Genomic DNA, 14,055 nt, shown 5'->3' with positions numbered 1-14,055 from the left:
GGGCGCGGCTACCGCCCTCCACCCCCAGCTTTGTGCGCGCCCCTCCCTGGATCCCGGCGCGCGCCGTAGGGTAAAGGCGCAAAGGACAGACACGCTTTGGGCGTGGAGAGGTGTCTGACAGACGCTGTGCATCCTGGCAGCTGCTGAAAGGAGGGGGGTGGCCATGTGCCTCTCCTTACCCTCTCTCCCCTGAGTAGGGAACAGAGACATCTGGGTTCTCGTGGTTGTGCGGAGGGAGCTATGCGCCCTTGACCAGGTCAAGCTCACTTTCCTGGCCTACTTCCTCTGGGTACCGAGTTGGTGTTCAGTCTTTATTTGTTAGATGAATGAGCCTCAACGAAAGAGCCTTTTGGACTTTCACTAGGACTCCTTTCCCCCTTATTAAGATACCCGAAGCTCTGAATGGGAAGCTGGAGAGTCCCTAAGGAAATCAAACCAGAATTCATGTATTTTGCGTCCAGAGCACTCACTTGATGGCCTTAGAGAGATTCTAGGAGGCCAACAAGGTGGATTGGAGGTGGAGCCCTTCCTACCCCCTCTGTTCCTTCCTTTCTAGGCAAACTCTTAGGAGAAGAAGCCAGAAAAAAACAGAACCAGCAATTATGAGGTTAAAACGCCCCGCGCCTCGGAGGTCCCGGCCCGAGGCCCCTCCCCAGAACTCCTCTCTCCGCTCCCCCAACATCTGTCCCCCAACAGCTGGAGGCCGCTGGGCCGCTCTCTGCCACGGTGGGGGGCCGCTTCCCAGCTCTGAGCCTCCCTGGGGACCCTCGCTCTGGGGGAGGGGTGGGGTTCTCCCGCTGGAGCCCGCGGTTGGAGCTTGGGCTCTAGGAGGAAGGCCAGAGAAGGCTGAGGGCTTGCCCTAAGTCACATGGGCCAAGCAGAGGACAGGAACTTAAGCTGGCTGCCCAGTGGCCCAGCCCAGGACACTCTGAACCCCACCCGTATCAATGCCAGGAGCGGTAGTTAACCCTTTACTCCCCACTCCAATGGGCAGAAGGCAAGAGGGCCAGGGACCATGGTGACTTGATCCTGGCAAAGTTGATCTAGTCACAGCCTCTGAGGAGGTCACTGCTCTCCTAGTGCTCCCGGGGCCCACCCAGGAAGAGTCACACACCAGAGCACACAGCTGGTGCCCCTTGTGTGAAGTCAGTGAAACCGGGCAGGGGCTCTCAGGGCCGGGAGAGAGGGGTCTTTGCCATTCCACGACCTCACCTTGTAGAGAGCTGCGGCTGACATAGCTCACCTATAAAAGAACAGTACTGAGGGTTTTAGACACAGGGATGGTGGAGTCAAGCGGCCATGGGGCTTACCCAGGCTCTGCCACTTACTAGCTGCGTGACCTCACCTCTGAGGACCTCAGTTTCCCCTCCTATAATGTGGGGATTATGACAGTATGGTAATCACAGGGTGGACCTGAGGATTCAATGGGATAGAGCATGCCACAAGCTAACACAGTTCCCGGCTTGAAAAGAGCTCTATCCATTCTGGTGCCCGGTACCCTCACCCCTGCCCAGCCCCTCTTACACTCTGTCACCGAGTGACCCTGGGCTCCACTCTCCTCTCCCCCAGGGCATCAGTCTCCCCAAGTATACAATGGGCATGATGCTTGGGGGGGTTGAACAAGGAAGCACAGCAGATCAGTCCATGCCCCACTGGCAGGGGGGGGGGGGGGGGCAGCAGCTGCAGGTCAGTGGGTGGGAGGAAGCTGTCTGAGGCTGTGGTTGCTGAGGGCAGTGGAGATATGAATGGCCCAGAAAGGAACACTATTTCCCCCCCAGGACTTTTCCTCACTTCTTGGAAGAAAATAGAAAGAAAAATGGCCTTAACCGAAAAAGTGAAGTGAAATATCATATTTTCCCTGGTGGTCTGCTAGGACTCGGGGAGTGAGGGTTACCAGGAATCTGGTTGAACCCACAGGGGCTGGTGAGGTCCCTCCTTGGAAGGAGAGTTGGAGAAACTGAAGCAGAGAAGCTGAGCAGTCTGGCCAAGGGCATCCCCCCCCCCGCCCTCTGAAGCCTCCCTCCCTGGTGAGTTTGGAGGCCTTCCTAACTCCTAACTTCCAGAGCCACCACCAGGCTCTGCCAAGGGAGACTGTGGGTCTATAGGAAGGTGTCAAGGAGAGGCAGGAAGAGGGATGGAGCAGAGGAGAAACCCTTCCCTGAGGGATAAGGCCAGAGGCCAGAGGTCTATGGAAGATCCCCCCCCACCCACCCCCCCCCCCCCCCCCCCCCCCCCCCCCCCCCCCCCCCCCCATGAGGTCTCTGGCCCCTTCCCCCCCCCCCCCCCCCACTGGGAGATCTTCTCCTCTCCTAGGGCAGAATGCTCCAGTCCATATCCCACCAGATGCTTGACCTTGGGCTTCAGGAAACAGAGGGCTAGAGAAACTCAGTGCATGGCCTCTGCAGGAGCCCCAGCTCTTGAGGGGGGACCTCTGTCACCCATGCCAGCATTCATGTTTTCCCCAGGAAAAGCTCCTTTGGAGCAGCCACCCAGAGCCTGGGCTGATGCTGAGAGCAGACAATAGTCCCCACCGGGCGCTCCGCGGCTTTTTCTTTCCCTTTTTGTGGGTTTTATCATTTTTGTTACAGGTGGGGCTGCCAGGGATGGGTTATGCCTGCAGGGAGACCTGGCTGGGGTAGAAATGATCAGGACAGCCACAATTCTTCCCTCATTCTAGGGAATGTAAGCTTTTATCCCGTCCATTTTCTTAACCAAAAATCTGTTTTAGTTTTGCTTTGGGGGCTTTTGTCACTGGAAAAGGATTAGCGCTCAGAACCTGCCGCCTGGAAAGGGCCTGGCCCCATCCCTCCAGGCCAAGCCCTGCTCCTCAAACTGTCAGTGGAAATGCCATCAGGTACTGTGCCCAGCATCCACTCTGCCAAGCAGGATAATGGTGACGATCAAGGCATCCGTAGCACCTGCCATTGAGAGAGACTCTCCTGAGCCTTCCTCCCTACACTGGCCTCCTTGGCAGCTCAGACAGACAACCCTGGAAGTAGGACACTGAGGGCAGAGAGATGTAGTCACTTGCCCAAGGTCACACACTGATTCAGTGTTGGCTTGATAGAGCCCAATTACTGCCTGCCCCCACAATAGCTACACCCCCCAACTTCCACCCCACCGCAGGGGAAGGGGGACCCCAGAGCCAGTGAGGCTCCCAACACTGGGATCAGGATCTCAATTTTGACTGATCCTTGAAGGTCTAGTAAAGCACAGCATCCAAGAAGGCTCCGTCCAGCCTGGGCCTGAGCTGAGGCTGGAGAAGCAGGGAGGAAGCTGCCAGGTCCACCGTCATCAGGAGGGCCAGGAGAGGGGCCTAGCCCTGCCTTACTCTGCAGAAGGAGGCCGACATACCATCCTCCCGGGTTCCTCAGGCTGGAGCCCTGTCCCTGGCTGGCTGATGAGCCCAATGAGCCCTAAAACAGCGGCTGCTTGCTTTTTGGGTTCTGTTGTTTGTTTGTGTTGTTTTGTTTTTAACCAAACGGAGGCAGGCATAGAGCAGGGGAGGCGGCAAGACAAGGACTCTAACCTCCATTTCCTGCCCTGGCCAGCCAATAGTCAGATGGGACAGTGGAGAAAGACATACCCACTACGCGATGGCAAGCCCCTCTGACGCACACATGTGGCAGTCCACATCCACAAATCCACATTCACATCACACCCGTGGCTCCTCAATGCCAGAGGTAAGGCCTTCAGCAGGAATGCCCCCTCAGAGGAGAAGTGGGGTAGGAAAGACAGGATTTCAGAATTCTCACCCTGTCACCTCTGGGTCCCTGTCCAGACATAATCTTGTCCCCATTACCTGGCACACAGGCACGCATACACACACACACACAAAAGTCCCAACATTCACACGGAGACCTACACTCTTGACGCTCACACATAAACTAAAAGACAAATACTTGTCATAAAGGAATACACACACTGTCTTCATACCCCCGACCTTGTTCAGTGACACATTCCTCCAGTGCCCCTGCACAGACACCCAGACACTCCGTACATGTTGAGTCCCAGGCCACCTGGTAGACCCCCCCCTTCCCATGCACACCCCAGGTGCACAATCTTTCACATCCATACACAAAAGAAGGAAGAGTCCACTTCTGAAACCATCCTTCCTATGGTTTCCCCAGAGTACTCCAGCCCCAAACATTGCAAGCTTCACCCTAGAGTCAAGATCCTCTCTTTCCAAGTGCCAGGAGACTCCAAGCCAGAGGTAGGAGGGCAGGTATTACCTTGCCACCACTTTCCTTGACTATCAGGGCCAGGGGTCTTTCTAGGAAGACTGAAGCCATGACCTCTGCAGAGGCAAGGATGGGAAGGATGTCTGTGGGTTACCCGGTAGTTATAAGGGAGTAGTTTTCTCCACTTCCTGATAAAGCCCTTGGGAACAAGCATCCCTCCCAAGAACCGGTCCCTCTCTGCTCTCCCCGACTCTGTAGGCCTGGTGGCCCGGCCTCAGGTCAGGTTCACGCTGCCCGCCAGCATCAGGCCAAGCGGCCCGCTGTGCCCCTGACCTCGCGGTGACCTCGACCCCGTCACCAGGTCAGGCCTGAGCTCGCTGTTAGGAGCCAGGCGCTCGCAGGTGGCGGGAGACGCGGCGGCGCGGCGGGAGGGTGAGCCTGGCTTGCTGTCGAGAGCTGCAGGGCCGTGGCTCCGCAGCGCGGAGAGCCCAGCCCAGGGTAACCCTACTCGGGGGGCCCTGGTGGCTGGGCCCGACTCTCCCCCTTCCGGTCCCAGCCGCGGCTCAGCGTCAGAGCCTGGACCTGGAAGAGGCTGAAGCCCGGTACCGAAAGGACGACGGAGCGGAGATGGAAACAGGCGCCCCGGGACCCGGGCAGGACCCCAGACTCACAATGCGACACTCGAGCGATGCCGGGGTCTGAGTTGAGGCGGAGCCGGAGAGTTTGGGGCTTAAGACGAAGCGTTTGGATATGGGACGGGATCTGAGAGCTGCGAGGCTAGTGCTCGGGGCCTGACCAGACCCAGACCCACGGAGGAGTCCAGGGCAGAGCGGCAGCAGGCGACTGGAGGCCAGCTCGGGGTCGGCGGGGAGAGACGCCGGCAGGGCTGGAGTCCGAGTGGGGTTGGACCCCGGAGCTGGAGCGCTCTGGAGGCGAAGCCAGATCGCGGCTGGGATCGGAGCGGGTCGGGGCCAGAGCCCAGGATGTCAGAGCTCGACCCAGGTGCTTGAGGTCGGAACTGGAGCCAGACACTCTGCAAGGCCCGAGACGGAGCCAGAGACGCGACCCAAACCGAGTGGGCCGCAGGAACCGGAGGCGGGTCGCGGGCCGGGACCTGGGCCGGCACCGGCGCGCGGCCTGGAGCTCCTCGTTCGGGGCGCTGAGAGCGGGCGGGCTGCGCCGGGAGTGCAGTGGGGGTCGGGGCTCGGGCGCCAGAGACCGCGCGCCGCCAAGGCGTCCTCCGCGCGCGCCGCGGGGGGGGGGGGGGGGGGAAGGGGGGGCTGCCTGCAGCGACACTGCTGGCCCAGCGGCCGCAGCCTACCTGAAGTAGTCCATCTTGCAGAAGATTTCCTTGTTCTTGATGTAGCAGCTGTTCTGCTGCCTCAGCGACGTGCGACACACGGAGCACTCGAGGCACCGCACGTGCCAGATGAGGTTGTTGACCTGGGGAGGGGGCGGAGGTGGGGGACGGCTCAGAGCGCGCCTCTTTTCACGCCGGGCCACAGCCTCCCCGGCCCCATTTGCAGATACGGAGCTGGAGGTCTGAAGGTGTGTAGGACTTCCCCACTTTTCTGCTGTAACAAGGAAGCTTAGGCAGGTAGAATTACACTCTTCCCATTTTTCAGACGGAAACCCGGGGGTGCAGAGAGACTCCAAAATCTGCCCAAAGCCGCACAGTCAGGCAGCGGCTGAGCCAGAATTAGGAATTTAGTGGACCTGGCGCCGGCGTTGCGGTCTTCAGGGATGCAACCCACACCCCGCCGACACACACGCAACAGCCCGCCCCCGTCTCACCTTGAGCAGGTACCGGTCCAGGATCTCAAGGCCGCAGCTGGAGCAGATGTTCTTACCGGCGGAGGGCACGGAGGAAGCGGCAGAAGGTGGTGAGCAGACGGACGGCGTGCTGGGTGTACAGGGGGAGGCCCGGCCCTCGTCCTTGTCCAGAGCGCCTGCCAGGGCCTCGGCGTCCGACTGAGCCTGCAGTCGGGGAGAGAGGGAGAAGCGCGCGCTGAGCTGAGCGCCCAGCCGGAGGCCCAGCGTTGCTGCTGCCTCGGAGAGAGATCTGGGGGCCCCAGCGCATCAATTGACAACGAAATTCTCCCGAGACGCCGTTCCACGGGCTACAGGATAGGAATGGAAGGGCCTACTGTAGAGGAAGGGACGGCCCCAACTTTCAACCCGCGCGTCCTGGGTGCTGGGGACGGTTAAAGTCTACATTTCCGGCCGGAAAACCGAGGTTCAGAGAGGGGCGGCGCCTTCCCGCAGTCCCCCGGCGCATGGGCAGCGGTTCGGGGCCGGAAAGCCGGTCAAGGTCCCCAAGGGCCGGGCAGCCGGCGGACCGGGGAGCGAAGGCAGGGCCGAACGAACTCACCATGGCGGGCGGCGCGGTCCCTTCAAGACAGCGGGTGGTCGCTTTGCAGCCGGACCCTGGCTGGGCCATCACCTGGGGGAGGGGGAGGGAACTCAGGCGGCGGCGGCTGCACAACTGGCTCCGCGCAGCCTGAGCCCAGCGCCTCCCCGCGCCTGTTATATAAACCGGCGCGGAACAATGAGTCTTAACTTTGTAGTGGGCATTTAAAGCCCTTCCCCACAAAAGCGGTGTCTCTCTAATGAAGCAATTTGAATTTGGATTGGATTTTTTCCCTCTCTCTCCCCCTCTCCCTGCACTTAACCCGTGGCTCTTGAAGTAATCGCTTAGTTCCCTTGCAATCCAAGCCTCTGAGGGGGAAAAAAAACACGCGCACACACACAAACTACCTGCAATTAGAAATTGTCGTGAATGCCCAAGATAAGAGGTAGCCAGAGTGTCAATTCCAACTGTCAATCAGTGAGATCCATCAGGCCGCCCAAAGAATTGCAAATTTGATTTTTTAATGGTAGTAATTAAAAATCGAATTTTTTCTCCCTCCACCCACCCCCCTTTCCTCGCTCCCTTCTCCTCCTCTCGACACAAAATGCAAAAAGGAGAAAAGAGAGAAAGAAAGAAAATAAAAAGGAGATGGGGGGGGCGTTTGAGGAAAATAAAACCCGGAGCGCTGGGAGCATCAGCCCGCCAGCCCAGCGCGCGCTGCGAAATTGATGCAGCGATAGTGACACGAATTCAGGCGCCTTTCGAGGGCCAGTCCGAGGGAAACCCCGAGCAAAAAGGGGGCAAGGTCCGGGGGAAATGGGACCAAAAAGAGAAAACAGAGGCGTCCAAGAAGAGGAAAAAGCACCCTCCAGCCCCTCGGCGCGCCCGGGACCGGCCCCGCGTCGGGATTCTCAGCGTTGCGCCAGCACAACCCCCGGCGCATCGGCGCTATCAGCGCCTATTCAGACGGACAATACCCGCCTCGCCTCCTCTTGATTCGCCTGTGTCTTTGCTAAATCGCTTTTTGAGAAATTCCTCCAACATTTGCATAATGTGTTCCCGCTTTCCGCGACCCCCCCTCCGCGCTCGCGCGCGCTCACACGCTCACATACACACACTCGCAGGCGCACCCCCGAACCCCTCCTCCCCGCGGCCGCCCGCCACCCGGCCCGGCCCGGCGGGGTCCCGGCCCCTGCCCGACGACGGTGGCCCGGGCCGCTCACCCACTCGCTCGCTCGCTCACCTGGTCGGTGGCGGGGCCGCCCTCGGCCGGCAGCCGGCAGCCCTCGGGCAGCGCCGGGGCGGCGTTCTCATGCTTCCAGTACATGGGCCGGGGAGCGGCGGGCTCGGCGGGCACGCAGCGCGGAGAGCCGCGCCGCGAGGGGCCACGGCCGCAGCGGGAGCAGAGGCTGAAGCAGGAGCTGGAGAAGAGCCGAGGCGCCGGCCCCGCCGCCCCCGGCCCGGCCCCAGCCCCCGCCCCCGGCCCGCGCGCAGCCCCGGCCTCCCTGGCTGCTGCCGCCGCTGCCTCGGAAGAAGGTCCCGACAAACTTGGAGAGGCCCCCGCCCCCTCCTTCTCCTCCGCCTCCCCCTCCTGGTAGTCCTCCTCCTCCTCCTCCTCTCCCTCCTCCTCGCCCTCCTCCTCGCCCTCCTCCCCCTCCAGCTGCGGCGGCGGCCGCCCTGCCGCTGGAGCCCCGCTCGGTTCAAGATGAGTCATGCGTGACCAATCCCCTCCCCGCCAAGGCAGAGCGAGACGCACACAGCGAGGCAGCGACCCAGACACACACACACACAGACATATAGACACACAGAACCTCAGAGCTGCTGACAGAGACTCAGACAGCTGACATACCAAAGGCATCAGCGCCCCCCCCCACCTCCACTCAGCCCTCACTACCGCCCCTCCCTCAGGGGGCACCCCCGGCCCTCAGGCACAGCCCCGCTCGCAGGTACAAGAGGGACCCATGGTCACGCTGCGGGCCGAGATGGAGTCCATATAAAGTCGCACGTTATACTCTGTTGATGCAGTCCCGCTCCTGGTACATCTGTGTACATACTGATGCACATGTTTGCCTGTTCACATCATTTACAGGAACACAAGGCATCCGGACGTACACACCTGCACAAAGGTCTCGGCTCCATACCAACCAGAGAGTGGACCCGCTCCTAGGGCTGAATGGGATTGGGTTGGGTGGGGGAGGGGGAGTTACTTGGTGTGTGTGTGGGGGGGGGACCCTTGTTTCCCTCAGTTCTCCTGGGAGGGATTGCCTGGGCTATCCCCATTCCCTTTGGGATTTGCTGAGACATCCAGTCTAAGGCACATCTCACCTTCTGTAGAGTTCTATTGATAGAGAGGTGGGGAAGGCAGGGGAGCCCAGGCATGTGGCTAGGAGACACAGCCCCTGAACACACACACACACACACACACACACACACACACACACACACACAAAAACCCTCAGACTCAAACGTAGAGGCTTACACACATGAACACTCTGCACAATATCCACACACAAGTGGACACTCACAGCCTCCAGCCCCCTTCTCCACACACAAACTGAGCCTAGAGAGACACATGTAAATACACATCATCTTTGAAAAATACCTATGCACACTCAGACTTAGATCCAACCTTATCGACATCATGACACTCCCACCCCCTGCCATCATGCAGATCATCACAACCCCTAACTGCCCTCATTTACAGATGTGCACCCCCACAACTGTTTTTCCACCTGTACTCGCATCCATACTCAAGAGAACACAGACAACTACAGAGCTCCAAACCCAAGCAAAACCTCATGTCCTCTACTCAGACACCCACAGATATGCACACACATCCCTACAGATGGCAAAATAACCATTTATAGGCGGAGACAGCATATCCGCCTCTGCAGACACAGGATTCCCGATAGTTACAGCCTCAATCATGCACGCCCACGGGCACAAATGGCAGACAAGGGTATCTGCACACCAATGTCATACTAAAGACTCACACCTATATCCCTGAAAGACACAAATACTGTTCCTTTACAGACACCAAGATACACAGAATCAGCCCCAGCCCCAGCCCCAGCCAATGGCATCTCCCACTCCCTCCTAGACATTTACTGCTCTCAGACACAGAAATTCAGAGTGAAAAGTTTCTCTCTGAATCCTAATCTTTTATACGAAGAGAACGATTACAATAAGAAAGCTAGTGAGATGTGTGCATATACACACGTGTGCACACACATACACGTGCACCCTTAAACATCCACATAACCACAGATGAACAACCTCCTCCCCCTCAATTATCTCTTTGTACCGAATACACTCAGCTACTATATTATACTCCTTAACCCTTGCAGCAAGCCTACAAGGAGGTTAAGTTATTATACTTATTTTTTTTTAAGTAGGTTCCATGCCCAACGTGGGGCTCAAATTCACCACCTTGAGATCAAGGATTGCATGCTCATCCGACTGAGCCAGCCAGGTACCATTGTTATTATATTTATTTTATAGTTGGGGAAACAAGCTTACAGGAGCCTCATTTCAGGCAGTAACACTCAGACTCCAGAACCCAAACTCTTACCTACTATGCGGTTCTGTTCCTGAATTCGGATTAGGTGCTCAGGAAATCAAAATTGGAATAAGAGGTGTTCATCTCAATCGTGAGAGAGACTCTGGAGCCAGACTGCTGTGATGCGTCTTAGCATTGCCCGTTATGACCTGGTAACCCCCAGACAAGGTATTCAGTCCCTGGCTCAGCCTCAGCTTCTTCATCTGTGAAGTGGGGGTGACAACAGACTCCACTTCTTATCCTTGTGAAAATTGAGCAAATGATCCATGTCAAAGGGCTCCCATCATTACAGGATGGACTGGCTACATTTTCCAGGTGTTATTCTATTAGATGCCACATCAGGTTTTTTTTTTTTTTTAATGGGGGATGGCAGGGCATCAATCAATCAAATAATCTAATATTCTTTTGAATAACTTACCTAAGGGAGCTGCAGAGCCCTTATTCCAACCCAAGGCTTGCCTGACCTCAAAAGGGACAGGAGTGAACTTACTTGGGAAAAAAAATCTCTCTTCTAACAACTCCTGACTCCAGCAGGAAAGACAGTCCATATATGAGTGACCTTGGCAAAATCAGAATCAGCAAACTCAGTGCATGCCATTGGGAACTTGATTTCTTCCTACAGGAGACTGTGGGCAAGTCACTTAGGGTCTCTGAGCCTTAGTTTCCTTACTTGCAAATGGGGATACCAACAGTTACCTCTCAGGAGTGTGATGACAATGAACCACATATTAAAAACTAATATCTTTAAAAGTGTCGCCTCGGTTTCTGGCACTGTATAAACACCTTAGGTGTATAATGTCATACGGAGTCTGTATATATAATGCCATCAGCATCGTGCATGTATGACATCATAAGCATCTTGAAGGTACAATGTGGTCTAGTCCTTACCTCATTCTTTCTCCCGGTCACTAAACAGGATATGGTCATCTCATCCTCCAAGGTGAATTTTGCCATCCTTCTCCACCTGAGTCTAGGTCCAAGGTTTGGGTTTGAAGAGAGGCTTCAGTAGTAACTGGATAATTCATGGGAGCACCCCCCACCCCCAGCAGCGGTTCCACCCCACTGGGGTGTAATTCTAGGAAGGTAATGTGAGCCCAGGGGAGGCTAGAGACCCAGCTTCACATTTATTTACTCTGACAGCTAAATTGGTGAGCAAGGGGGGGAAGTTAGATGAAAGCCATTTCAGAGTAAATACTAAATACAAGATTTAAACATTCAGGTTTGACAAATGGGAAATGAGCAATGGGAAGAGGTACAGGCAGCACACCCTTTCCCAGCTCAGGACCCAGTCCTCACCTTGTGGCCCTCCCGGGCATTTCCTGTTTGAGTGGGGGGAAGACCACGGAACGGGGTCCGGACCGCGTGACCTGGGCAAGCAATTTGCTCCCCTGGCCTCGGTGTCCTCGTCAGTACAATGTGTGTGTTATTTGAATCAGATCACTGGGGAAGTGATGGAAAGAGCACTAGCCTTGGAGTCAGATAGACCCTAGGTCAGTCTCAGCCCAGCCACTTCCTGGCTGGGCGAACTTGGAAAAGTTGCTTAACTGAACTTCCGTTTTCTCACCTATGGGGGTGGTATCAGTCTCAGAGGAGTAAATGAAATAACCAGTCTGAAAGGGCATTTTAGACCTCAAGTATCAGGATGGAGAGGGGGTGCCCAGTGAATGGTTTGCTAGATGAGGCTGAGGAGGTCCAAGGAGCCAGACCACGGAGGGCTGAGTGCTGGGCGAGGAGTTCGGGTTCATCTTGAAAGCTGTGTGTCTTCCAGCCAAACTGTACAGAAGGCAGCATCCTGTCTCTGTCCCTGCAGATACAGTGTGGCACGGAGCCTAGGGATGCTGGGTTTGGAGTCGGGTAGCCTGAGCTCCACCTGACTCTGTTGCACACCGGTTGTGGGAACTAAGGCAAGTGACAAACTCTATGAGGCTCAGTCTCCTCAACCATAAACTAGGCATTAACAGAGAACCCACATGAACTGCGATGAGCCTGGAAGACCAAGATACATCTCCAAGTTAAAAACTTGGCACCGGCCTGGCATCCAGCAGGCACGTGGTCACCCAGTGAGGGTCACAAAGGCATAGAAAGCGCTTATTAAGTGGCGAGTCCTCAAAGGGATAGATGTCCCCTCCTCGCAGGATTCTGCCCTTGGCCACACTATTTGAAGTAAATCTCTATTAACTTCTTTTCCCAGCAGAGGGGAAGATAAGGCTGAAGAATGAGCTACACTGAGATGAGCCTTGTACGACCTGCTAAAGAACCTCGACTTTAACATATAAACTGTAAGGGGCCATCAAAGGCTTTTAAGCATGAAGATGACATGGTCAAGTTGGGGGTTTGGAAGGATGACTGAAGCAGTGGCTTGAGATAGATTTGAAGGGCTTGAGTCCTTCACGGAGTCCTGAAGATATTGCAATAATCTAAGGGAGAGGTGAGGCAGCACTCACAGGGACAGGAAGGATGGAAAGAAGGAATATGATGAAGACAGAATTGTCATATGTCACTTTTTATGTGATATATGATCATGTATTATATATATTTATAACTATATATAACACACCCAGTCTCCTAAATAATATTTACACATTGAAGCTCTATGTTATGTAGAACCATAGTATATATAATACATAATACTCACATACATAATACATTTATTATATGTATTATATGAGTCTATATAATATCACATATAACTAATATGTAAAGTTGGTTATTTAGGAGACAGGATGTGAGGAGTGGGGGAGTGGGAAATGTCAAAGAAAACTCATAGTTTTCTAATTTTTTACTTATGATGTTGTCCCCCAAGGCATGGAACACAGGAGTGATTGGGGAGGGGCAAGGGGGAATAAGGAACTCAGTTTGGGTTCAACATGCTGGGGGAGTATGCAGGTGGAGGTGCCCAGGAATGAACTGGATATTAGGGCTGTGGTTCGGAAGACAGCCTAGGGCTGCAGAAAGGAGCCTCAGAGACGTCAGTGGAGACATGGCAGCTGAAGCCCCGGGAGCTGAGATTTTTACAGCATCGAGGATTAACTCCACATACAGAAGAGAGTTGATTTGTTTGCTCTGTTTTCAGGGTAAAGCAACCTGTCCCTGAGGCTAATCTTATTTTCAATGAGAATGATTTTTGAATTAGAAAAAATTTTAAATAATCTTTAAAATTATTTAAAAAAACCAGATACATTTTATTATTTATATTCCTGTAAAACATATTGATATAAGCTAAAACAGAATCAGGCATTTGAGAAGCAGAAAGACAATTAACTGCCTCGGGGGCAGTGAGGATAGGCAGGAAAATGTCTGTTTGACAAATGGGGTGTGGATGTGCAAAAGGGACTTCCCAGGTAGAAGGACCATCTTGAACAATGACATTTCATTTGGGGTGTTCAAGCAGTTGGGTCTGGTTAGGGAGAGAATGTGTTTGGGAACAGACTGTGGAAGGCCTCATACACCTGGTTTATCCTATAGGTATAGGTGTTCAGAAGTGTCTTTTTTTTTTTTTTTTTTTTAAAGATTTTACTCATTTAGGGCGCCTGGGTGGCTCAGTTGGTTAAGCAACTGCCTTCGGCTCAGGTCATGATCCTGGAGTTCTGGGATCGAGTCCCGCATCCGGGCTCCCTGCTCGGCAGGGAGTCTGCTTCTCCCTCTGACCCTCTTCCCTCTCGTGCTATCTCTCAGATAAATAAATAAAATCTTAAAAAAATTTATTTATTTATTTGAGAGAGAGAGAGAGAGAGAGAGAGAGAGAGAGAGAGAGAGAGAGAGAGAGAGAGAGAGAGAACAACAGGGGGGAGGGTCAGAGGGAGAAGTAGATTCTCCTCTGAGCAGGGAGCCAGATGTGGGGCTTGATCCCGGGACTCCAGGATCATGACCTAAACCGAAGGCAGCTGCTTAACTGACTGAGCCACCCAGGCGCCCCGTTGTTCAGAAGTGTCTTAACTCCTCTCACGATTAGCTCTCACTTCAAT

The 14,055-nt window shown here is 54.9% G+C and overlaps 1 protein-coding gene across 3 annotated transcripts in view; it reads right to left on the bottom strand.

Annotated features, from left to right (window-relative positions):
- The window catches only part of LHX6 (LIM homeobox 6), a 31,847-nt gene extending 23,841 nt beyond the window's left edge, over positions 1 to 8,006 (bottom strand). For all 3 annotated transcript variants that reach the window (XM_073905785.1, XM_025888469.2, XM_025888470.2), the window contains exons 1-4: positions 7,775 to 8,006; positions 6,553 to 6,624; positions 5,976 to 6,158; positions 5,503 to 5,624 (exon numbers count right to left, since the gene is read on the bottom strand). In XM_073905785.1, coding sequence (XP_073761886.1) covers positions 5,503 to 5,624; positions 5,976 to 6,158; positions 6,553 to 6,624; positions 7,775 to 7,858 — 461 coding nt within the window. In that variant the 5' untranslated portion in view covers positions 7,859 to 8,006. The remainder of the gene's footprint in view (positions 1 to 5,502; positions 5,625 to 5,975; positions 6,159 to 6,552; positions 6,625 to 7,774) is intronic.
- Between the last annotated feature and the right edge of the window lie 6,049 nt (positions 8,007 to 14,055).

The sequence above is a fragment of the Callorhinus ursinus genome, unplaced genomic scaffold, assembly GCF_003265705.2.
Source record: "Callorhinus ursinus isolate GAN/ISIS: 27379988/994484 unplaced genomic scaffold, GSC_fseal_2.0 scaffold24, whole genome shotgun sequence".
Classification (NCBI taxonomy): domain Eukaryota; kingdom Metazoa; phylum Chordata; class Mammalia; order Carnivora; family Otariidae; genus Callorhinus; species Callorhinus ursinus.
The sequence above is the reverse complement of the archived record's forward strand: the minus strand, read 5'-3'. Positions and strand labels throughout refer to the sequence as shown.